At 44.0% G+C, this 25,945-nt stretch overlaps 2 protein-coding genes and 1 long non-coding RNA gene across 4 annotated transcripts in view; 1 reads left to right on the top strand and 2 right to left on the bottom strand.

Moving 5' to 3' along the window:
• LOC308348642 (stonin-1) overlaps positions 1-10,108 on the bottom strand; it is a 46,251-nt gene extending 36,143 nt beyond the window's left edge. Inside the window, exon 1 of one of the 2 annotated variants that reach the window (XM_080812847.1) lies at positions 10,058-10,108. The gene's annotated coding sequence lies outside the window, so the exon portion shown is untranslated. The remainder of the gene's footprint in view (positions 1-10,057) is intronic. The other variant, XM_080812846.1, reaches the window with a different exon arrangement.
• LOC308348645 lies at positions 9,521-23,066 on the top strand. Its single transcript, XR_013967367.1, has 5 exons — positions 9,521-9,629; positions 10,730-10,807; positions 11,840-12,148; positions 22,131-22,247; positions 22,746-23,066. It is a non-coding gene; the product is annotated as an uncharacterized lncRNA (long non-coding RNA).
• Positions 22,024-25,945, bottom strand: part of PPP1R21 (protein phosphatase 1 regulatory subunit 21) — a 60,757-nt gene continuing 56,835 nt past the window's right edge. The window contains exons 21-22 of the mRNA XM_080812848.1: positions 25,699-25,827; positions 22,024-22,752 (exon numbers count right to left, since the gene is read on the bottom strand). Of these exons, the coding sequence (XP_080668974.1) occupies positions 22,723-22,752; positions 25,699-25,827 (159 nt within the window). The 3' untranslated portion in view covers positions 22,024-22,722. The remainder of the gene's footprint in view (positions 22,753-25,698; positions 25,828-25,945) is intronic.

Raw genomic sequence — 25,945 nt, 5'->3', positions numbered from 1 at the left:
AGCCTGCTTCTCCCTCTCCCTCTGCGCTCCCTGTGCTCATGCACGCTCTCTCTCTCTCTGTGTCAAATAAATAAAATCTTTAAAAAAAAAGAAAAAAAAACACACAACAAAAAAACCCAAACAGGTCTTCACAAGAATGGAAGGCAAAGAGCTCAGACCAGCTAGGAAGCCGGTAAAGGAGCCGGCATCTGTCCCAGGCGGTGAGATTCTCCAGGAGGCAGAGAGCCGTTGGGGTAGCCCCTGCAGTGCTCTCTCCTGGGACTCCGGGAAGGCGCCCCCGCTGGCCAGATGGGCAACACGCAGGCCACACTGGTGCTGTGTACCGCAGGGCGCCCCGCCGAGGCTGGCTGAAGCCCACGTGTGCCAGCCGATGGGCACGTGTGAGCAGTTACAGAGAACATCTGGCAGGAGAAGGGAATGTGTGGGTGGGAAGCAGGCAGATCCTGACAAGCTGGGGCTGTTTAAACCCGGGTAAACCCCATCACGTGCGCTACAGAGCCATTGCTGCTGGGAGTTAGAGTCAAAAGAATGATAAAGAGGATGAGATTGGAAGCCTAAAATAACAAGTTCTTTCCTTATGGGAGGAAAAACGCTCATCTAGGCAAGTCTGAGCCTTCTTGGAACTGGAGGATTCTGACATTATTGCCCAGTTCCCAGGAACGCCTGAACCCCTATTTTGTTGTTGTTGTTCCTGAAGATAATTTTCTGAAAATTAGGAGCACCTGGGAAGTAGCCACTGTGCTACTTACAATGACCATGACCAGGCGACTTCCACTGAGGGAACCCACAGCCACCAGGGGTATGTTCACGAAATTTACGAGGCTTTGCTTCAGGCCACAGACAAGCAACAGGCCTGGAGCTGCACAAGGGGTTCTCAGCTGGAAAGATGTGAGACTGAAACATTTCTCTGTGTTGGTATTAACGGGAAACTGAGGCCAAGAAAAGCAAGGTTTGTAGCATCAATTACTGTCTTCTAGAGCCTCCAAATTGGCCCTGAATATGAGTTACCCTGAGCTAGGGAAAAACACTCTCCAAGGGATGCACAGAGGCCAGTGTGACAGTCCTGTCTGAGTTTCTGGGCCATGGCTGTTTTAAATTATATGCTCAACGTTGCTTCCATGAAACTCTTGGCTTAGGTCTGCAATGGAAAAGTTATTTTTGTGCTCCAAATAGTTCTATGGAAGCACATCCCCATAATTCCAGTTATGTTTTGTTTTCATGATGCTCTTTTCCTGTACTTAAGAACAGTCATTGCTATCATTATTATTCCTGATAAGACACTTGCAGAAAAGCTCTGGGCCAAGTACAGACTCCACAGGGCCCAGATAAATGCCGCTGTAAAATAGGCAGATTTTAGGTCTTATGAAACTCTGAAGGGCATTTCTGTTCTTCTGCCCACTATAGCTGCCTCTTCCTTATCAATTCCCCCACCCCCAATGACCCTTTAATTGCTCAGGAACTTCATGATCCCTCCTGGGAAAACATAGTCCCAGAAGGCATTTTGTTATTCACTTCTTATATACTCTCTCTGTGGTTTCTGCATTTAAAATGTTATCTTCGGGGCACCTGGGTGGCTCAGTGGGTTAAGCCTCTGCCTTCACCTCAGGTCATGATCCCAGGGTTCTGGGATCGAGCCCCGCATCGGGCTCTCTGCTCAGCAAGGAGCCTGCTTCCCTCCCTCTCTTTCTGTGCCTGCCTCTCTGCCTAATTGTGGTCTATCTCTCTGTCAAATAAATAAATAAAAATCTTTAATAAAATAAAATGTTATCTTCAATAAGGAAATAAGGAGTTTTTATCTTCAGAAGGACAGGAACACCAGTAATAAAGCAAAGAAAGATACTTGTGGTTAGGAGGGCATGGCTTAAAAGGAACAACATGGATAGTCAATAATAGTAAGGTCCATCAACAGGCTGGGAGGGCAACTGTTGGTGCAGAAGCAAAATCAAACTGGTGATTCCAGGTATTAAGGAAATTTACCCAAGAGAAATCTACATTGATTACCAAGAAAACACAAGTTATTAGGAGGTATACGGATGCCCTCTCCCCAGAAACTTTTCTGATTTGTCTGAAGGACAATCCTGATTTGAAAGAAATAGAGCAGCCGAGGGGAGATGACTGGAGACCACCACCTGTGAGCTTCAACTTACGGCAACCACTTGGTCCCTATTATTTCCTGTTATATCACTTATTTTTCAGAACAACTTTTTTTTTTTTTTTTAGATTTTATTTATTCATTTGACAGACAGAGATCACAAGTAGGCAGAGAGAGAGGAGGAAGCAGGCTCCCCGCTGAGCAGAGAGCCCAATGTGGGGCTCGATCCTAGGACCCTGGGACCATGACCTGAGCCAAAGGCAGAGGCTTTAACCCACTGAGCCACCCAGGCACCCCCTCAGAACAACTTTTTAAGGCGGTTCTTGTTATCGCTGTTCTATAGAGAAGGAAACAGCCTCAGAGATGTAAAGGAATGTGCCTAAGGGCACTGCTATGGTCTGAAAGTTTGTGTTCCCTCCCAAAATTCAAATGTTGAAATCCTGATCCCAAGGTGACAGGATCAAAAGATGAGGCCTTTGGGAGGTAACTGGGTCAAGAGGATGGAGTTCTCTTGAATGGTATCAGTGCCCTTAGAAGAAGAGGCAGCAGAGGGCTCTCTCATCCCTCCTACCATGTGAGCACATAGTAAGAAGGCTGTCTGCCACCCAGAAAAGGGTCTTCACCAGAACCACGTTGGCCTCCTCGCCTTGGACTGCTAATCTCCAGAACCGAGAAATCACCTTTTGTTATAGCAGCCCAAACACACTAAGCTAGCCACACATCTAGTTAGTGGCAAAGCTTAAACTCAAACCCAGATCTGCCTGACTCCAGAGTCCACTTCTTTTCCATTATCACAAAGGGCTGATGAGAGGACCAGGGGGCAAGGCCAAGGATGTTTGTTGATTTAGTTTCTTTAACCCACTGAGCCACCCGGGCGCCCCTGATTTAGCTTCTTTAAATGAATAGGTTTTGTTGGGAGGGTATGGGAAAGATATGCTTATAAGATTTCCCTAAACATTTCCTATAAATAGGCTCTGCTGATATCAAACAACATTCCAGGTGATGCTGCCAGCCACGTAGAAAGAATCATTCAGTATAAATCTGTCTGCACTGTCAGAGACACACGTAAACACACACGCCCAACAGAGGGAGAACACCATCACCATGATCAAAGGGAACAGAAACTTCTCCACAAAGTCTTTCTTTCAACATGGATATGAATTAGAATGCTGGCTGGTCAGCTATCAATGTTACTATTGAACATTGTACTGGAGGGTCTTCCCAATACAATAAGACAAGAAGAAGATCATAAGGTATCATAAGGAATGAAAAGGAAAAGACAAATTAGTATCATTTGGTGACCGTCTACCAAGAAAACTCCATAATATCTAGAAATAGGCTCTTAGAACTAATGAGAGAAGTCAACTGGGATGCTAGATATAAGACCAGAATCCCCAAATCAGAAAGGTTTCTGTGAGCCAGCAAATAGCCAATTTGAAAATATAATAAGAAAAAAGATACCATCTAAAATATCAACAAAACCTGGGCGCCTGGGTGGCTCAGTGGGTTGAGCCTCTGCCTTCGACTCTGGTCATGATCCCAGGGTCCTGGGATCGAGTCCTGTGTCGAGCTCTCTGCTCAGCGGGAAGCCTGCTTCCCCCTCTCTCTGCCTGCCTCTCTGCCTACTTGTGATCTCTGTCTGTCAAATAAATAAATAAAATCTTTAAAATATATATATATCAACAAAACCTACAGGAAACAAGTGCAGAAGTTGTTCAAGACATTTATAGGGGAAAATCACAAGTCACCATCCACCTGAATAAAAGGAGAAAATGGGAAGACCTAATATTGTAAAGGTATCAGTTCCCTGGAATATAATGTGAACGCAATTTCAATTTAAAAAATCCCAACATGATTTTGTCTTTGTGTCCAACTAGAGAAATTAACGTTTATATGAACTTGGCTTCCAAGGAAGCCAAGAAATTTTTGAAAAAAATATAAAAGTAATTGTCAGCACTAGCAATTACTGTGTGATCCCTTGTATGCAGGCACTATTCTAACACTTTCATACATTATCTCTTCCCAATTATCCTTGAAGTGGATACTGTTATCTATTTAATAGACGAGGAGACTAAGAGAAATTAGGTAACTTGCCCAAGGTTATTTGGTACTTGTAGGAGCAGCAACAGATGCAAGAAGACAGTGGTGTAATATCTTCCAAGTACTCAGGGGAAATCATCGTGAGTCTAAAAAATTCTACACTCAAACTCTCCTTTGTAAGAGCAAAATAAAGACATCTTCAGGAATATCAATACTTTCAAGTTTACCAAAGCCCTTTCAAGAAAGAACTTCAAAATTCACATGAAGAAAAATGAACTCAGGAGGAAGAAGTGGGATGTCCAAAGTAGAAGTCTCCGAACTGCACTGAATAAATAAAACAAAACAATGCACCGGTGTTCCTCATTTTATTGCACCCTGCAAATACTGCATTTTTACAGATAGAAGGTTGGCAGCAACCCTGCATAAAACAAGTCTGTCGGCACCATTTTTGCAATGGCATTTGCTCACATGTCCTTTTGTCACATTTTGGTAGTTCTCACAATATTTCAAACTTTTTCATTATTATTTTTTTAAGATTTATTCATTTATTTGACAGACAGAGAGAGTGAGGGGAGGAGCAGATGGAGAGAATTTTCAAGCAGACTCCCCGCTAAGCAGGGAACTAGATGTGGGACTCAGTCCCACAACCCATGAGATCATGACCTGACCCAAAACCGAGTTGGATGCTCAACCAACTAAGACACCCAGGTGCCCCTCAAAACTTTTTCGTTATAATTACATTTGTTATGGAGATCTGTGATTAATGATTACTACTCATTGAAAGCTCAGATGATGGTTAGCATTTTTTAGCGGGAAAGAATTTTCTTAATTAAGGTTTGTACTTTGTTCTTTTAGAAGTAATGGTACTGTATCTTAATAAAGTACAGTATAGTGTAAACATAACATTTTTAAGCACTGGAAAGCCAAAAAATTCATCTGACTCCCTTTACTGCCTTATCCACTTTTTTTTTTTTAAAGATTATATTTAGTTATTTTGAGAGAGAGAGAAAGAGCATGGAGGGAGAGGCAGAGGGAGAAGGGAACCTTAAGCAGACCCCATGCAGAGTGCAGAGCCCAATGCAGGGCTCAATCCCAGGACCTGAGCTGGAATCATGACCTGAGCTGAAACCAAAAGTCGGATGCTTAACCAGCTGAGCCACCCAGGAGCCCCTGCAATATTCACTTTGCTGCAGTGGTCCAGGACCAAATCTGCAGTTATCTCTGAGGGGTGCCTAGAAAGTAGGTGAGAAAAGTGGGACTGCAGGAAGAGTATAGGCAGAAAATACAAGGTGTCTAATGATACCCTATAGACATGCTAAAAGCAGGCCACTAACCTATGGGCCAAAAAGAAATGAGAAACGGTCAATTAAAGGACTCAACAGCATCCACAAGACGAAACAGCCAATTGCTCGCAAGAGCCATTCCTGACCCTGAGACCAGAAAGACCTTCCCCACGCAGTGAAGTGGATCCAAGATCTGGGACATCGGTCCAAGTATGATAATCTGAGAAAGAAGTCCTTGACTCTTCCATTTTTTTTCCCAACAATTATTTAGAAGCATCAGCCTTCTAGAATCTCTTCCTTGAAGAAGAGAAGATATAAAGCCTCCTACTTAAGGTGTGTTCTTTGAATGACCATGTGTTTAAAAAAAAAAAAAAAGAAAGAAAGAAAAAAAGAAGGTCCAAGCTTCTGGGGATCTTTAGGTATTTTCCAGGAGGAGGATGGATAAGATGACCTCTGGGGGCCTGGCTGCTGTGAGGGTACATGCTGTTACAGATGTGGGCATTTTTTCCCAGACTACCCCTAGAATCATTTACACTGAATATTTCCACCTCCACTAAACCAATTCATTTTGCCAATGCATGAGATCACCCACATAGCCAAGCTTCCAAAAAGTAGTTTATTGTGGGGCTCATGACCCACCTGCCTTTGGCTCAGGTCTTGATCCCAGGGTCAGTCAGGCTCCCTGCTCAGTGGAGAGCCTGCTTCTCCCTCTCCCTGTGCTGCTCCCCCTGCTTGGGCGCTCACTATCTCTCTCTCTCTGTCAAATAAATATATGAAATCTTAAAAAAAAAAATAGCTTATTGTGCTTTATAGTAATAAGCACCAAGAGGTAATAGTTGTTCTCTTTCGGGGTGCCTGGGTGGCTCAGTGGGTTAAGCCTCTGCCTTCGGCTCAGGTCATGATCTCAGGGTCCTGGAATCGAGTCCGCATCGGGCTCTCTGCTCAGCAGGGAGCCTGCTTCCTCCCCACTCTCTGCCTGCCTCTCTGCCTACTTGTGATCTCTCTCTGTCAAATAAATAAATAAAATATTAAAAAAAAAAAAAAGTTGTTCTCTTTCTTTCCTGTTCCACGGTAAATCCTCAACCTATCCACCCTGACATTCATGTAACGCATAGGCAAATGGGAGCCTGGGAACTTCCCCTGGGTCTTCCTACCCATCACACTCCCCTGACAATGCCAAGAACAATGAAAGCCCATACTGACAGAGCTCTGAAGACATAATTTGCCTGATCTACTTTAAAAATCCTGCCTTCTACCAGGACTGCCCTGAATCCCATGGGGTTCCTAGAACTCCAGGCTGTATGGGAAGCTTCCAGTGAATTTGGGATAGCTTTTGTGGGTACAGTTGGCTCCCAAGGGCAAGTGAGCTACTGCTGGCTAAGTCTGGAACAATTCCCAAGGACTTCCAAAGAGAAGTGATAATGAAGGACAGAAAAAAGGGAAGACAGAGACATTTTACAATTAACCAAAATATCAGTTTGCACTAAAGCACAAATACTTTGCCTTCCCTTTTCTGTTTTTTTTTTTTTCCTTATAATTAAAATCCTACGAAGAGTACATGGCTGGGAGACAGCAGACAGTAGTGATTGAGATGTATAGACTTTGGGCACCGACCTGAATTCAAGATTGGATTCTAGCATGTAGTGGCTATACGACCCTGGCGATTTACATCTCTGATTTTAGTTGCATAAGAATAATTGTTTCATGAGAGTAAGAACAGCATTACCTCACAGAGTTTTAAAATGAAACACCATAGGCAAGTGCTTTATACTCAATAAATGTTAGCTATTCCTACTGAAAAAATCTGACAAATACTGGCAAGCACAAAAAAAAAATCAAAAGCACCTCTAATCCTACTATCCACTTGGATGTGTCTAATTCCAGTATTTTCTGGATGTATTTGCGAAGAGTGAGATTACAGTGCTTTCTATTTCATAACCTGCTTTCAAAATTTAACACCATACCCAAAGCATGTTCTATGTAATTCAGTATTCTCGTACAATATGATTTTGAAAGCCCACATCGTTTGGGTTATTTTACTTCTTAACAACCCCTGCCCTCCTTCCACTCTGCAGACCTCACACTTCATGTATTTGCAACTCATCTACCTCTCCAGATGACAAGTGGCTGTTTCCTATTGGCTAACTGGGGATGCAGCTTCTTCTTACCACGCAGATGACCTGCTCCTAGGCCTTCCCCTTACTGGCCTGCATCGTAGCCCTCACACAGATCAGCCTACTGAGCTACAGGGCAAACCACCCAGTTCCACAAGATTCCCTGAAGTGGCACAAAAGCTAAACGAGGCTAAAAGGCAATTTCTTTCCCCACAGCATAAGGCCAACTTCTAGAGCATTAAATACTCTATTAAAAAAATCTCAGGAAGAGGAAGAGACAAAAGATGTTTATCTGAGTGCATTGTTTTTCTAAGCAACAGGGCCAAACCAGTTCAAAACATAACAGGCTTTCTACTGGAATGAAAGTCAACAACAGTTCCTTATCAACGACGTTTTGAGACCATCACAAAACCTTACTAACTCAAACTAATGGAGAACTGTCAAACTGAATCAGTGGAGAAAAATGAATTACATCCTTTTTAAACTAAACTCCTTTATTTCCAATTAAAATAGAAATTTTTTTAAAGGAAAACTTTATTTCCAGGGTTCATGGTGACGGTCAGGATCTCAGGTCCTGGATGGACCACCCCACAGCAGGGTTCCATGCTCAGTGGGGAGTCTGCTTGTCCCTTTCACTCTCCTTCTGCTCCCCTCTCCCCTGCCACCCATGCCGGAGCTCTCTCTTTCAAGTAAATAAATAAAAATCTAAAAAAGAAAGAAAGAAATAAAGAAAGGAAGAAAGAAAGAAAGAAATCTTTATTTTCAAATAGTTTAATACCTTGCCCTGTTTTGACAGGTTGCTCAGCACCTGATCTAACACATTTGTTACAAGCACATTTAGTGCTCATACAGGAAACAGGAATGGCTAAAGTTGTTGAGGAGAGCTTTCTCCCTAAAAATAATAAAAGTTCAATACCCCTTGTGATCCTGCTCACACAACTCACTTCTCAGGAAAACTCTTACTTCTTAGTCATATGGACACAAACCTCAACTGGGCACCCTCGCATCTCCCTCCAGTTCGGAGGGAGTCGGCAGAGGCTTGCAATATCAACCCAGTTCTATTCCGAAAACAGAACCAAACAAAAACCCTCCAGATTCCAGACTTGATCTGCCCAGACCCATCTGAGAATTAACAAGCTCCTTCTAAACACCCAGAGAACTAAGCCTGTCATGGAAACACTGATTCAACCATAATGAGAACCGGCCTAAAACCACACAAATGAACTAAACATTCTTCCATCCAATCATAAGCAAGCTAAAGCAACAGCCTCAGGAATGAAAAAAGGGAGGTTGTTTTTTTCGTTGTGGTCCTGCTCATTTTCGCCTCTCCCACTGCCTTGACATTGCAACTGTTTATGAGAGAGCGGGAGTGGGGGAGGTGAGAGAGAAATGGAGAGCCTGCTGGAGAGCGGGAGAGACACGCAGAGCGCCCACGCCAGGCTGGGGAATGCCAACAAACACGGAGGTTTCTGTCAGGCAAATTATAACTTCTGGCCTGGGGGAGGCCAACAGTCTGTTTGGGGCAGTCTGAAAACAAGCCGAACTGAACTCCCATCTCCCACAACACTTAAGTGTGGAATAAAGTCCTTATTTTCCAAAGATCAGGTTCTGCTCACTATTTTTAGCCAGCATTCCTTTTCTAAAAATCTCCTCTTTTAATTTTTTCCTGGGTTTTAATTTTTTTCCGAATTAGGCTAAGTACATAAAGTGACATTATTATTGGAAGAAAGGAGAGTTGGAAAGGCTAAAAAACAAACAAACAAACAAACAAAAAACCCGAAACTGTCCAACCGACAGAAATAGTAAAATCCTAAGGAGGGATATATTTTAATTTCCTCTTGGACCCACAAGGTAGAGTTTGTGAGTCCCGGGGACCCAACACCAAATCCCAGTGAACGTAATTCCTGCAGGAAATGTTGGGGCAAGTGTGGGGGGCCCCCGCGGCTGCGGCTCCTCGTCTGGGGTCATCGCCTACTAGAGCTACAGGGGACAGCCGCGATGGAGACACCAGCTGTGGCCGGAGGCTGGGGGACCAGAGCCTCGCAGGGAAGGGGCGGGGGAGGGGCAGCAGCGAGAAGAACCAAGCCAGGAACCAGGCAGGTGAGAGTCCCGAGGTGGGGGGATCCAGAGCCCCCGAGGGAGGGTGACTCAAGTCGGGAAGGCCCGGACCGCGCGCGGGTTTGTACAAGCCCCCGGCCCCCGCCCTCGGAAGCGTGTCTGGGTTCTTTTCTTTGCTGTTTGAGTTTTCTATCTCTTTAGAGCCGGACCCAGGTCCCAGCGGCCGCAGGGCAGCGGTGCGGAGGGGAAGCCCGGCCGAGGCCCGCCTGGGACACCTTTGGGGGCGACAGGGGCGGAGGGAGGGAGATGGGACGCCAGCTGAGGGCGCCCAGGGAGCCCGGGAGATGCCCGCGACCCGGGGGCGCCTGAGCTTCCCGCCCGCAAACTTTCCCAGCCAAGTGGGGGTGGCCCCACCCTAGAAAGGGGGATCCCCATGCCTCCCCGACTGTCCCCTGGGGCTGGTCACTCACGGGCAGCGCCGCTGAGGCTCCGACTCTGGCCGCCGCCATCCACACCGGAGTAGGAGAGGGAGGAGGAGGGGGAGGAGGGGGAGGAGGAGGGGGAGATGAAGAGGGAGGAGGAGGGGGAGGGGGTGGCTGAGAAGCGGGAAGGAGGAGGAGAGGGAGGGCCCGGAGCCAGCAGGAGTGGCCGAGCGGGGAGGGGGCGGCCACTCCGCAGATACTCCCGTCGCTGCCCCACCCCTGCCCCGTTCCCTGCCGGTCCCCCTTCTCTCCTCACTCCCTCTTTCCTGCCCTGGATTCCCCCCAAAGTCTTTCTGGTGTCTGATTCAACATTCTCTTCCCTCTGGCGCGTCTTCCTTCCCTTGAGCCTCGGGCCCCCAGGTCAGGGAGAGCATGCTCCCTACCGCAGAAGTTGGTGGGGAGGAATTTATTTGAGCTACATACAGTATATGAGTATAGGACACCCCCCTTGAAGTAGATGTCTGGGACCCTTGGCAGATCTGAAGCCAACCTGCACCTTCTGGGCCTTTGTCATCATCTCTGGGTGGTGGTATGGTGGGATGATGGCCGGGGGGCGGGGGGTTGGGGGGGGCGGTAGGGGAATCTCTGTGGTCATGTTTTCCATGTTGCTTCATTGAGAGGTTTTTTGTTTATTTTGTTTGGTTTTTCTCTTGTGATTAGGAGAACCAAAGAATCACTTTTGAAGCCTCTACTGAGTGCCTCCTCTTTTCCCTTCAGGTGGGACCAGCCCTGGTCAAGGTAAGATGAAAGGTACAGACAGAACCTCAGCTCCCTGGGTGAGTCAGTACCTAGGAGGAGGCCACTGGATGGCCTGTGAAGGGCCAGGCTGTGTGGATGGGGCAGGAGGTAACTACTGACAGATGCTCCCTGTGTGCTGCCTGCAGAGTACAGAAGAGAAGGGAAGCTGTCCTCCCAGGAGAGGTTGGAGGGTGGCTTCTAGTCCGTACTCCATCACCTGCTAGGAGTTGACTCCAAAGCAAGTCCTTTGGCATTTCAGCCTCTTGCATTAAGTGGAGCTGACTCACTGGGAGCCAGTCAGAATGACAGGAGATCTGCCTGTGCCTTTTATCCTGGAGGGATGTCCAAGCCCAGGATGGGAGGCTTGGACTGGATTTGAACAGACTCGATGGAGAGAAAAGAGGCCAATCCAGGCCCTGGGCCTAGTGCTTAAGAGACTGGCAAGACTGGAAAGCTTAGAAGAGGTGGGAACTGTTCGGATGGGAAGGTGGAACCAGCAGAAAATAGGAAACCTGTGAACATTTTAAAGCAAAGGAATATTTTGATTCAGGTGGTGTCCTATTCACTTTCTTATTCCCAGAGCCTGGAATAGAGTGGGTAGCAGTAAATCCTGTGAACTCAAAATGGCGACTGAAGCTTAGTGACTGAAGTATCTGGGAAGAAAGAACCAGAGGGGAGGAGTTAGAAGGTCCTGGTGAACATGTGAACCTGAAGTGCCACGCCTGGGTGGTAGGGACGGAGTGAGGGAACCCCGATGACACCTGCTTGCCTTTGCATAGCAATGGGATTCTCTTGTAAGTGCTCATTTAGGCTTGTTTTTGACCTTGGGTGGAGTTCCTTGGTCAGACCGAAAAGATATTCAGTGTCCTATTCAACCACCAGCCTGAAGCCACATTCAGACAGGGCACAAGGGTGCCTGAAGTCACACCACCGGGTTCTATTTAGGATACTTTTATTCTCAGATAAAATTTCTAGTTGTGTTTAGGTTTAAAACGAACAGAAAAAGGAACTGGGTCCTCCTCTTTTCCCTAGTTCCTCCAGCTACTGTCTCAGTGATGGTCAAGGGTTGAAGAAGGGCAAAAGAGAAAACAGGAAGTCAACTGATGGGCAGCTTTTCAGAGTCTTCTGTGGAACCAGACAGGTAATGACCCCAAGTCAGCCTTCTGGTAAGGAGCTGAGAGAGGCACAAAGCAAGAAGAAAGGGAGAAGGAAGCAGAGGAAGGGAAGAAAAAGGTGCCTTGACCCTAAGCATTCTGGCTGAATCTCCACGTTGAACCTCCTGTCCTGTGAGCCAGCCAAGAGGCCTTCTGCAGAGGCCAGCCCATCTCAGGAAATGCCCAGGTAACAGCTTGAGAAAGGACTCTTACAGGAAACAATACACTTGACAAATGGCAATGGTCACTGTATTTAAATAGAGTTCTGAGTGCACCTTTTTACTTCAACCACCTGTGAGTAAGTGTAGTATGGCTTTGATTAGTAGGTTGCCCACCTGGCGAAAGAAATCTCTTTGGAAACTTTGACGCGTTTCAAGCCCATGATTTTCTAAAGACCAAATATAGTTTGTTGAAACTGCTTATCTTTTCACAAGGGACTATCCCTCCCCTTTCTGTGTGACTCAACGGTTGCCCCAAGGGGGGCCACTTTCACACATGCAGATTTCTTTCTTATAACTCCACCACTTGTTTCCAAAGACTCCTTTCTGGCATTACCCCCTTTGTATCCAAATCTGGTGGTAAACAGCTCATCCTGGTCTCACTAGCTAAGCCACCACAGCCCTCCACCACCAGCTGTTAGCCCATTTTACTCCACTTCCTGTTCTTCTCCTTGCTCTGTAACAAGCAGATTCTCAGCCTAACTCATTCTCTTTTTTTTTTTTAAGATTTTTTTTTAATTTATTTATTTGACAGAGAGATCACAAGTAGGCAGAGAGACAGGCAGATAGAGTGAGGAGGAAGCAGGCACCCCGCTGAGCAAGGAGCCCGATGCGGGGCTCGATCCCAGGACCCCGGGACCATGACCTGAGCCGAAGGCAGAGGCTTTAACCCACTGAGCCACCCAGGCGCCCCCTCATTCTCCTTTTTATCAACAGTTTTTCTTTTCCTGGCAGCCTTTTCACAGAAATCATTGAAAACTTCCATGCTGTTTAACAAAGGGTCCCCAAAGTGTCTGCAGATATGACCTAGTAGCTTAACTTGGAATTCCACAAAACTCAAATCAGCTGAAACAGTCAGGATTCATTAATATAAATTCAAACCAGTTTGCAGAATTGCCAGCAGGGGCATGGTTGGGAAAAGTCAGGATTTCAGATTTAGGACAAGCTTAGCCCTAAAAGCTTGATAAGAACATTCCTCTCTAAAAAACTTTACAAATCTCTTTATATTACAACATTCATTCAAGAGAGAGGGAGGGCTTTTGGAAAATTATATTCAAAAAAATATTACTCTGTAGATGGCTTCAACAAAAGTGAAAATGAAATGGTGGGGGTGGGGATCACCATTTTACATACATCATGCATTGTGACCTGATGTTTGAAGAACACAAGATTTTTAAACAACTTTTTCCATGAGGAAACCTGAATACTCTTTGAATAGAAATTTCCAGAGATAAACACATCTTCGCTGAGAATGTCAATCAAAGTCAATGACAGTCACGGGAATAATCACTTACATCAGAATGAATGCCCCAAAGCTGGCTATCCTTCATTCTGGGCATGGGACACTCTTAGCTGTGGCTTGAGTTATAAAGTTGGCCAGTCTCTCGGCCTGCTTCCTGAAATGTATCCAATTAGTATTTATGGGCCACCTGCTACAAAACATGCTGCTAGGCACTGTGGGAAAGTACGGATAAAAGCATGGCTTGTGCCTCGCGGCATCTGTAGCTGCTCAGGGAGACCACACGCAGTATGATGACTGCATGAGGTATGTTGAGAGTTTAACAGAACAGGTGTTCTGAAGAAATAAAAGAAAGCTGAAGAGAGGGTGAATCTTCCTTAGCATCTGAGCAAGCCCTGAGTGACATTTTGTTCTTTGTTAGTTAACTGAACTGTTTGGTTTCTATTCCTGGACCTACCGTATGTCACCACTCAGCTATTCCACTAGTGTTTAGGGAGCAGTAGGGTTGAGTTCAGGTTAAAGCTCCTGGTAAAACAAAGGCTCAAAGTTGGGGAGGTGCCTTTGAGACCCCTGTGCCCACAAACAAGGCAACAGCCCCCAGCCAGTTTCCACCAGGAGTCAATTCTTTTAATCCTCTCCTTAGGAAAACAGTTATTCTGAAGCTCAATAGCCTTTTCTTTCAAAGATCTGGGAGAGCTATAATGGGTTTTCCTGCTCTAATGCTTTCATTGCCAGTTAATTTCCTAATTTGGAGCTAATTACTAAACTGCTTAAAAATTTAAGGCACAGGCAACCATCTACTGACATGTCCGAGGACATGGCCCTTAGCTGAGCACAGAACAGACACCTTCTCATCAGGGTGGCTCTGCCAGATGGTTTCTTAGCCATCACCAACCAAGTTACTCTCTTCATATGTTAAAATTACAGAGGAGTTTGAAGGCTTATAAAAGCTGGAAGCAACTTCCAGGTTTAATGCTGTTTTTGTTTTGTTTTGTTTTAACAGATAATGAATTTGGAAAGTGGTCATGTTATTAAAAGTATCTGTTAGTTTAACTTATGGTAGACTTAGTTTCTTATCAAAAGCACTGGAGAACCCAGTTTTATCAGCCTGAAAGGTGAACAGTATTGCTTACAATGATACGACATAATGAGGGATGGTGTTTTTTTTTTTTTTTTTTCATGGTGACTTTATATTTTAATAAACATATAATGTATTTTTATCCCCAGGGGTACAGGTCTGTGAATCGTCTGGTTTACATATTTCACAGCACTCATCATAGCCCATACCCTCCCCAATGTCCATTTCCCCACCACCCTCTCCCGTCCCCCTTCCCCCCCGCAACCCTCAGTCTGTTTCTTGAGATTGAGTCTTTTATGGTTTGTCTCCCTCCCAATCCCATCTTTTCATTTTTTCTTTTCCTACCTCCCCCCAAACCCCCCCACCTTGCATCTCCACTTCCTCATATCAAAGAGATCATATGATAGTTATATTTCTCCGATTGACTTATTTCGCTAAGCATGATACCCTCTAGTTCCATCCACGTCGTCGCAAATGGCAAGATTTCATGTCTTTTGATGGCTGCATAGTATTCCATTGTGTATATATACCACATCTTCTTTATCCATTCATCTGTTGATGGACATCTAGGCGCTTTCCACAGTTTGGCTATTGTGGACATTGCTGCTATAAACATTCGGGTGCACGTGCCCCTTCGGAGCACCACGTTTGTATCTTTAGGATATATACCCAGGAGTGCAATTGCTGGGTCATAGGGTAGCTCTATTTTCAGTTTTTTGAGGAACCTCCACACTGTTTTCCAGAGTGGTTGCACCAGCTTGCATTCCCACCAACAGTGTAGGAGGGTTCCCCTCTCTCCGCATCCTCGCCAGCATCTGTCATTTCTTGACTTGTTAATTTTAGCCATTCTGACTGGTGTGAGGTGGTATCTCATTGTGGTTTTGATTTGTATTTCCCTGATGCCGAGTGATGTGGAGCATTTTTTCATGTGTCTGTTGGCCATCTGGATGTCTTCCTTGCAGAAATGTCTGTTCATGTCCTCTGCCCATTTCTTGACTGGATTATTTGTTCTTTGGGTATTGAGTTTGATAAGCTCTTTATAGATTTTGGATACGAGCCCTTTATCTGATATGTCGTTTGCAAATATCTTCTCCCATTCTGTCAGTTGTCTTTTGGTTTTGTTAACTGTTTCCTTTGCTGTGCAAAAGCTTTTGATCTTGATGAAATCCCAATAGTTCATTTTTGCCCTTGCTTCTGTTGCCTTTGGCGATGTTCCTAGGAAGAAGTTGCTGCGGTGGAGGTCAAAGAGATTGCTGCCTGCATTGTCCTCAAGGATTTTGATAGATTCCTTTCGCACATTGAGGTCCTTCATCCACTTTGAGTCTATTTTCGTGTGTGGTGTAAGGAAATAGTCCAATTTCATTTTTCTGCATGTGGCTGTCCAATTTTCCCAGCACCATTTGTTGAAGAGGCTGTCTTTTTTCCATTGGATATTCTTTCCTGCTTTGTCGAAGATTAGTTGACCATAGAGTTGAGGGTCTATTTCTGGGCTCTCTATTCTGTTCCATTGGTCTATATGTCTGTTTTTGTGCCAGTACCATACTGTCTTGATGATGACAGCTTTGTAATAGAGCTTGAAGTCTGGAATTGTGATACCACCGACTTTGGCTTTCTTTTTCAATATTCCTTTGGCTATTCGAGGTCTTTTCTGGTTCCATATAAATTTTAGGATTATTTGTTCTATTTCTTTAAAAAAAATGGATGGGATTTTGATAGGGATTGCATTAAATGTGTAGATTGCTTTAGGTAGAATAGACATTTTCACAATATTTGTTCTTCCAATCCATGAGCATGGAATATTTTTCCATTTCTTTGTGTCTTCCTCAATTTCTTTCATGAGTACTTTATAGTTTTCTGAGTATAGATTCTTTGCCTCTTTGGTTAGATTTATTCCTAGGTATCTTATGGTTTTGGGTACGATTGTAAATGGGACTGACTCCTCAATTTCTCTTTCTTCTGTCTTGTTGTTAGTGTAAAGAAATGCGACTGATTTCTGTGCATTGACTTTATATCCTGACACTTTACTGAATTCCTGTATAAGTTCTAGCAGTTTTGGAGTGGAGCCTTTTGGGTTTTCCACATATAGTATCATATCATCTGCAAAGAGTGATAGTTTGACTTCTTCTTTGCCGATTTGGATGCCTTTAATTTCTTTTTGTTGTCTGATTGCTGAGGCTAGGACTTCTAGTACTATATTGAACAGCAGTGGTGATAACGGACATCCCTGCCGTGTTCCTGACCTTAGCGGAAAAGCTTTCAGTTTTTCTCCATTGAGAATGATATTTGCGGTGGGTTTTTCATAGATGGCTTTGATAATATTGAGGTATGTGCCTTCTATCCCTACACTTTGAAGAGTTTTAATCAGGAAGGGATGCTGCACTTTGTCAAACGCTTTTTCAGCATCTATTGAGAGTATCATATGGTTCTTACTCTTTCTTTTATTAATGTATTGTATCACATTGATGGATTTGCGGATGTTGAACCAACCTTGCAGCCCTGGAATAAATCCCACTTGGTCGTGGTGAATAATCCTTTTAATGTACTGTTGGATCCTATTGGCCAGTATTTTGGTGAGAATTTTTGCATCTGTGTTCATCAAGGATATTGGTCTGTAATTCTCTTTTTTGGTGGGATCCTTGTCTGGTTTTGGGATCAAGGTGATGCTGGCCTCATAGAATGAGTTTGGAAGTTTTCCTTCCATTTCTATTTTTTGGAACAGTTTCAGGAGAATAGGAATTAATTCTTCTTTAAATGTTTGGTAGAATTCCCCTGGGAAGCCGTCTGGTCCTGGACTTTTGTTTGTTTGGAGATTTTTGATGACTGTTTCAATCTCCTTACTGGTTATGGGTCTGTTCAGGTTATCTATTTCTTCCTGGTTCAGTTGTGGTAGTTTATACATCTCTAGAAATGTATCCATTTCTTCCAGGTTGTCAAATTTGTTGCCATAGAGTTGCTCGTAGTATGTTCTTATAATTGTTTGTATTTCTTTGGTGTTGGTTGTGATCTCTCCTCTTTCATTCATGATTTTATTTATTTGCGTCCTTTCTCTTTTCTTTTTGATAAGTCTGGCCAGGGGCTTATCAATCTTATTAATTCTTTCAAAGAACCAGCTCCTAGTTTTGTTGATTTGTTCTATTGTTTTTTTAGTTTCTATTTCATTGATTTCTGCTCTGATCTTTATGATTTCTCTTCTCCTGCTGGGTTTAGGCTTTCTTTGTTGTTCTCTCTCCAGCTCCTTTAGGTGTAGGGTTAGGTTGTGTATTTGAGACCTTTCTTGTTTCTTGAGAAAGGCTTGCACTGCTATATATTTTCCTCTCAGGACTGCCTTTGTTGTGTCCCACAGATTTTGAACTGTTGTGTTTTCATTATCATTTGTTTCCATGAATTTTTTCAATTCTTCTTTAATTTCCTGGTTGACCCATTCATTTTTTAGAAGGATGCTGTTTAGTCTCCATGTATTTGCGTTCTTTCCAAATTTCCTCTTGTGATTGAGTTCGAGCTTCAGAGCATTGTGGTCTGAAAATATGCAGGGAATGATCTCGATCTTTTGGTACCGATTGAGACCTGATTTATGACCCAGGATGTGGTCTATTCTGGAGAATGTTCCATGTGCACTAGAGAAGAATGTATATTCTGTTGCTTTGGGATGGAATGTTCTGAATATATCTGTGATGTCCATCTGGTCCAGTGTGTCATTTAAGGCCTTTATTTCCTTGTTGATCTTTTGCTTGGATGATCTGTCCGTTTCAGTGAGGGGAGTGTTAAAGTCCCCTGCTATTATTGTATTACTGTCGATGTATTTCTTTGATTTTGTTACTAATTGGTTTATATAGTTGGCTGCTCCCATGTTAGGGGCATAGATATTTAAGATTGTTAGATTTTCTTGTTGGACAGACCCTTTGAGTATAATATAGTGTCCTTCCTCATCTCTTATTATAGTCTTTGGCTTAAAATCTAATTGATCTGATATAAGGATTGCCACCCCAGCTTTCTTCTGATGTCCATTAGCATGGTACATTGTTTTCCACCCCCTCACTTTAAATCTGGAGGTGTCTTCGGGTCTAAAATGAGTTTCTTGTAGGCAGCATATTGATGGGTTTTGTTTTTTTATCCATTCTGATACCCTGTGTCTTTTGATTGGGGCATTTAGCCCATTAACATTCAGGGTAACTATTGAGAGATATGAATTTAGTGCCATTGTATTGCCTGTAAGGTGATTGTTACTGTATATTGTTTCTGTTTCTTTCTGATCTACTACTTTTAGGGTCTCTCTTTGCTTAGAGAACCCCTTTCAATATTTCCTGTAGAGCTGGTTTGGTGTTTGCAAATTCTTTCAGCTTTTGTTTGTCCTGGAAGCTCTTTATCTCTCCTTCTATTTTCAATGATAGCCTAGCCGGATATAGTATTCTTGGCTGCATGTTTTTCTCGTTTAGTGCTCTGAATATATCATGCCAGTTCTTTCTGGCCTGCCAGGTCTCTGTGGATAGGTCCGCTGCCAATCTAATGTTTTTACCCTTGTATGTTACAGACTTCTTTTCCCGGGCTGCTTTCAGGATTTTCTCTTTGTCGCTAAGACTTGTAAATTTTACTATCAGGTGACGAGGTGTGGACCTATTTTTATTGATTTTGAGGGGCGTTCTTAGCATCTCCTGGATTTTGATGTTTGTTCCCTTTGCCATATTAGGGAAATTCTCTCCAATAATTGTCTCCAATATACCTTCTGCTCCCCTCTCTCTTTCTTCTTCTTCTGGAATCCCAATTATTCTAATGTTGTGTCGTCTTATGGTGTCACTTATCTCTCGAATCCTCTCCTCGTGTTCCAGTAGTTGTTTGTCTCTCTTTTGCTCAGCTTCTTTATTCTCTGTCATTTGGTCTTCTATGTCACTAATTCTTTCTTCTGCCTCATTTATCCTGGCAGTGAGAGCTTCCATTTTTGACTGCACCTCATGAATAGCTTTTTTGATTTCAACTTGGTTAGATTTTAGTTCTTTTATTTCTCCAGAAAGGGCTTTTATCTCTCCGGAGAGGGTTTCTCTAATATCTTCTATGCCTTTTTCGAGCCCGGCTAGAACCTTGAGAATTGTCATTCTGAACTCTAGATCTGTCATGCTACCTATGTCTGTATTGATTAGGTCTCCCGCCTTCGGTACGGCCTCTTGTTCTTTTTTTTGAGGTGAGTTTTTCCGCCTTGTCATTTTGTCCAGGTAGGATTTGCTTTCTCCTGCTGTGGAATTCCGCTGTTCTTGGTGACTGAAGTTGGTTTTGGATCGGTTTCTTGTTGATCTTCTGGGGGAGGGGCCTGTTGTAGTGATTCTCAAGTGTCCTTGCCGCAGGCGGAATTGCACCGCCCTTGCCAGGGGCCGGGCTAAGGAATCCGCTCGGGTTCGCTTTCGGGAGCTTTTGTTCCCTGAGCGCTTTCCGTAGAGTTCCGGAGGACGGGAATGAAGATGGCGGCCTCCCAATCTCTCGGCCCGGAGGAGCCAAGAGCTTGGGGTTCCGCTCCTCAGTGCGCTCTCAGAGCAAAGCGCCCAATAGCCCCGCCTCCCTGGCTTGCGGTCGCGCCTCGAGGAAAGCAGTCAATTGTTGGAGCTGGAGAAAAGCGCCGGGTCGCTTTCGTCTCTGTGGCCTCCGGCCGCGCTCCGAGCCCACCCAGCCTGACCGGCACAAGGTAACCCTGGGCTTAGAGCTCACTCCTCGGCTTTGTCGCTATAGCCGGCTTCCCCGCTCTAATACCTGCGAGCTCTGCGGCACTCAGACACCCCCAGTCCTTCTGTGACCCCGCGGGTCCTGGGGTTATGCTGACCCCGCCTGGGTTTCCCCCCAGTTTAGCCTCTGGAGCGATGTCTCCCAGTGGAGCCGACTTTTAAAAGTCCCGATTTTGTGCTCCGTCGCTCCGCCGCTTGCCGGGTGCCGGCCCCTCCCCCCGGGGTCTATCTTCCCGTCGCTTTGGATTCACTTCTCCGCAGGTCCTACCTTTCAGAAAGTGATCGATTTTCTGTTTCTGGGATTGTTGCTCTTCTTCTCTTCGATTTCCCGTTGGATTTGTAGGTGTTCACAATGGTTAGATAAGCTATCTAGCTGATCTCCTGCTACCCGATGTCGTCTCAGCCTGCTACTTCTCCGCCATCTTGACTCCTCCTCCCAAAGATGATCAGGGATGGTGTTTAAAATGAAAGAACAAGCACATGCTGTGCATCAGTTTCCCAAGCTGTGAACAGTGCCCCCTTGAGTTGTGCAGCCGGCTAACCAACCACTATCCCCTTCCTATTAAAGAACTTTTTTTCTTCACTTGGAATTTCATATAATTCCAATTTTGATTAAAAACATACATCTTTACACATGCATGAAAAAAGCAGGGATAAACAAAAATGTTAATAGCTGAATCTCTACTGAAATGTACGCTCTTGATACTTTTCCTCATTTTCCAAATTTTCAACAATGAGCAGGCAGTAGTACATCATGAGGAAAAAGTAGGATGTGTCATTTCAGTAAGTTATGAAAACTCCATCTTCCCCAGGAAGCAGTGCATGATTAAAGACTTTTTTTTCCTTTTTTGTTTCACTCCTACATGGACTGCAGGCAATTATCTAAGTCCCAATTCTGTTCCTAGACTAGAATCACCTCTCACTTTGCACTTTCCATGCCCTAAAAGGCCTAGAGAGAAGAGACATGTCTTTTGAGAGGTTGGCTGCAGTGGCAAGGAGAGGGATAAGGCAGTCACCAGAAGGACTTCTGTGGCCCAAACCCTCCAAAGGAGGCATAGAAACAGACTAGAAATTCCACAAGGACTGTCACAGAACACTGAATGCCTGGCAGGAGCTGGAAAGCCTAAGTTTATAAGGAGCAAATCAGATGGTCATTTATCTTTTCCTCACAGTGCTTGGGGGCTCAGGATCAGTGAAAACAGCTGGTTCAACTGTTAAAGGACTGGAAATGAGCAGGTCACAAGAACAGAAAGGGCTAAGGGGCCGAGCCTGGAAAGGTAGAGCAGAATGGGACTGAGTTGATTCACTCAGAGTCCCCAAGGCAGGATCCCAACACTCATTACTATGAGGACTGGGTGTCTCTCAGCAGGCAGCAGAGGTCATGGGGCAGAGGCCAAAGAGTTGGCCTTTGTGCTGAGCACAGAGGGAAGCTGGTGATGAGCTCTCAGAGCGGAATAAAGCATTTTGGAGGGTAACCAGCAACTGGCTAGCGAGGAGGCTCAAAGGAGATCCAGCAGGTAGAGAGGTGGGGAGAAGGGGTTTAGGAACACCTGAGCAAATCTGGGGACTTGAACATGGGGTGGAATGGGCTGGTATAAGCAGCTGAGAAGAAAGGAGCAATATATTTAGGGAATGCTGGGAGAAGCCCCCCTGAGGTTGACACTGAAATCATACAATGTTGACAAACTAAACCAAGGGGAGCCTGAAGTATGGTTGCAGGTACCTGTTAAGGCAAATCTCAAAGCCTTAATAAAGGATTGACCAGACAATTGTGACAATCTGGGGTATTAGAAAGGTTATATCTAAGTCCATGGGGATTTTGTAACTTTTATAAAAGATACTTTAATAGGTTTCAGTTTCCCTTATCAAATTTTCATAGCCTGGAAGTTTGATAGAAGTACGAATTTATTGACATCAATTTCTTTAAGCTATTATTCCAACACAGAGAAGGTACTGAAGAGCTGAAGACAATGATAATAAACCTACAAGACCTGAAGTTAAGTCTGCAAGACCCACCCCCTCTGAGAGAGAGAGAGAAAATCTGAGTAAGTCTTCAAAAAGAATCCAGAGACTGCTCCCAATTATAGCAAGAAGTAATGACAGTTGGACAATTTAAGCATATTATCCAGAAACATAGATCTATTCCATAGATACCAAATCCATTACCATATAATTGAGTTTGAAAATATACAAAATATTTGTTGTTCTTACATACTGAAATTAAAACCTAATTTTAAAAAGTGCACAGTAAAAACAGCCTAAGGAAACCTACAATATCCATGGTACATGTATTGTTCTCCATTTTACAGTCAACATTAAATTCTGTATTTGCCTTACTGGTTACAAATATATTTTAAACGTTTCAAGGCCATTTACAACACTGACTAGTTTACTAGGTCCAAAAACACCCCAACTTCCTGAAGGTGGCCCGCACTGGACACTGGACGAGGGGTCTGGGTCCTGTAGCTCCGTGCAACAGTAGCAGCTTTGGAAAGAAGTCGCCAACCATCTATGTGTAAACTATCGACTCTTGTTCTTTTTAGAATTTCCCTGTGCAAAGAAAAAGATCAACAATAAGAACACAGACATCTAGAAAAATAACTCCTCGTTTATGGTCTGGAAGGCCATACTTCACTTTGGAAAACTTTAGCTTCTAAGAAAAACAGCTGATAACCCTGCATTGCTAACTTTTAATCAAAAAGCAGTCTGTTACTTTCAACTCCCCCCACTCTCTATTCCCATGGACCCTATCCCCCTGAGGCTGAGGATTGGCAACAAAGGAAGAAAACAAACCTCAAATATTCATTTTGTTCCAAAGACAAGGAGTTTACTGATTTCAGATCCTGAATAAAAATGTTTAGCCTAAACAAGTTTCTTTACTGCTTAATAAATACCTTCTAAATAGGTCTTAATAGATACTAATTTTGAGTATGTGCCAACTAACACCCAGTGGCAGGGATCTGAAAAAGGAAGCTCAGATCCTGGCTGAAAATGAGCTAAGGACAGATGTCTTCACTCATTCCCAGCCCCCCACCCATGTTGAGAGTTGGACTTTCGAGCTTTATGTAGTAACTCTCTTCTTTCTGGAGAATTTCATTTTTTAAGAAAACATTATAACTCGACTCCTATACTTAACTGTTAGGTACAAATACATTTCTGTCGTGTGTGTGCTTAATGCTTGCAGAACACAAGCTTTAATAACAAGATGAAGGCCAACGAATGGTTCCAAGACGCACTTGGCCTCCAATGGAGACCATGTTCATCTCTGCCATAAGATGATGCCCCAACAATCTAAATTACTAACAAACTGGGCAAGGGAGAGCGCAAAATACAGCGATCACGGAATGATCATAAAAAAGTTAACAGAATAAACGAGCTCTGTGTTTTATTAATGACAGATATTTTAAGGACTAGATTACAAAGTTCTGAGAGGACTTGAAAATTCCTTAATTTCTAAAGTAGCTGCAATACAAATTCCTTTGGGACAATGAACTTTACTGGACTCGATACAAAACCTTCTCAATTCAGAACAAAACGGCTTCTGCAGCTCTAGGGTCTGAAAAGCTTCCCCATAAGCACTGTTCCTTCTTTCCAAACATTAGCTGCTAAAACAGGCTTTCTCCTAATCAAACTAATGTATGTGCTTTCTACCATGACGAGGAATATAACCTGTGAACTAGCTTTTGCCCTGCTGGGACATCGAGAAAAAGGCCACAGCAGTTGCAGGAGGCGAGATTCAAGAGGACTGACTCCCCCACTCATCACCTCCAATCTCATTTCCTGAAGCACAAATAATTGGAGAACCATCATCAAAACCACACTGTCTGACTACATCACCACAAGATGCCCCAGGAAAGGTTCACAGACACTCTCCTGCTCTCTCCAAAGTAGCGAAAGGCCAATGAAGATCATGAAACTATAGGGAACAGTATTACACAATGTGGATTCCAATGCACTCTCGAGACAGATCTTCCAGGAGACACCAACTGAGCAGAACGCTGCCCTCACCACCACTAGCCGATGCTAAAATCAAGCTATAGTGTATTTAGCTCTATTTCCGTCCCAGTCCCAGCACCGAGAAGGAACTCAATACATGGCTGCTAGGTCAATGAAAGGCAACAGCAGAGTTCAAAGAGCACAGGTTAGAGACAGTAAATCCCCACTGGCACTGGTACATACTGTCTGAGTTACAAAATGTGCAAAGCATCTGAGATGATGCATGGAACCTAGTCCCTGGCTTCCTGAAGCCCACCTGTCCTGGTAAAAGAGCACATATACTACACTACAACAAGAGACAGAGGCTATGCAGATACACACTTCAACATACAGGTAACTACCATTACCTACTGACCCCAGCCTGGATGAGCTGTGGCTTTATGGGAAATGAAATCAAAAGAAATTTCTGGAAAAGAACAAGACATTCCTAGGTTATATGGATGTATATGAAAATAAATCTGCTAAAGAAGGCGATTCTTCAACAGCACCATTTTAGACTCCTATATAAAAAAAAAAGAACAGGGACGCCTGGGTGGCTCAGTTGGTTAAGCCGCTGCCTTCGGCTCAGGTCATGATCCCAGGGTCCTGGGATCGAGTCCCACATCGGGCTCCTTGCTCGTCAGGGAACCTGCTTCTCTCACTGCCTCTGCCTGCCTCTCGGCCTGCTTGTGTGTACTTTCTCTCTCTGGCAAATAAATAAAATCTTAAAAAAAAAAAAAAGAACAATCCCCATCATAACCTTCCTAAAAGTCGCCCTAAATGATAAAACAGTAGCAGAAATGCCAAAGGTGCCAAAAATCAAAGGACATAGTATTAGGCCTCAGAGGTCAGACCTTCTCTCAACTTATAACCCGGTCAAAGAAACTGAATTTCACTTTTAAATAAGAGGACAAATGATATGAAGAAAAACCATTTAAAAACACTTTGAGAGGCGCCTGGGTAGCTCAGTGGGTTAAAGCCTCTGCCTTCGGTTCAGGTCATGATCTCAGGGTCCTGGGATCGAGCCCCACATCAGGCTCGCTGCTCAGCAGGGAGCCGGCTTCCCGCTCTCTCTGCCTGTCTCTCTGCCTACTTGTGATCTCTCTCTCTCTCTGTCAAATAAATAAATAAAATCTTAAAAAAAATAAAAATAAAAATAAATAAAATAAAAACACTTTGAATCTCTTCACCTTTGCTCCTGAAATGCACAGCAATGAAATACCTTATATTAAATACATTACATATTAAATATTATATTGCAGGGGCGCCTGGGTGGCTCAGTGGGTTGAAGCCTCTGCCTTCGGCTCGGGTCATGATCTCAGGGTCCTGGGATCGAGCCCCGCGTCGGGCTCTCTGCTCAGCGGGGAGCCTGCTTCTCCCTCTCTCTCTGCCTGCCTCTCTGCCTACTTGTGATCTCTTGTCTGTCAAATAAATAAATAAAATCTTTAAAAATAAATAAATAAATAAATAAATAAATATTATATTGCAGAGAGACTCCCCCGCCCCCCGCTCCTCCCCTACCTTACTGGACATCTTCAGTGTGTCAATCTCTTCTCTCTGTTTAGACAATGTCTCGTTCATGCTGCACAGGTGGTCACTCATCATACTTAACTGATCTTCATAACTCCTCTTGGTAGTTGTCAGCTCATCCTAAATGGCAAAGGAGCAGAGAGAAAAAAAGAAAAATCAAAAGCCCACTAGTCACATCACTCTAAAGCTTTTTTAATTTATAGAAGGAATTTGAGAAAAGCAACCTATCAAGATGGCC

This window comes from Martes martes (genome assembly GCF_963455335.1).
Source record: "Martes martes genome assembly, chromosome: 9".
NCBI classification, from domain to species: Eukaryota; Metazoa; Chordata; class Mammalia; order Carnivora; family Mustelidae; genus Martes; species Martes martes.
This window is presented reverse-complemented; position numbering and strand designations above follow the sequence as displayed.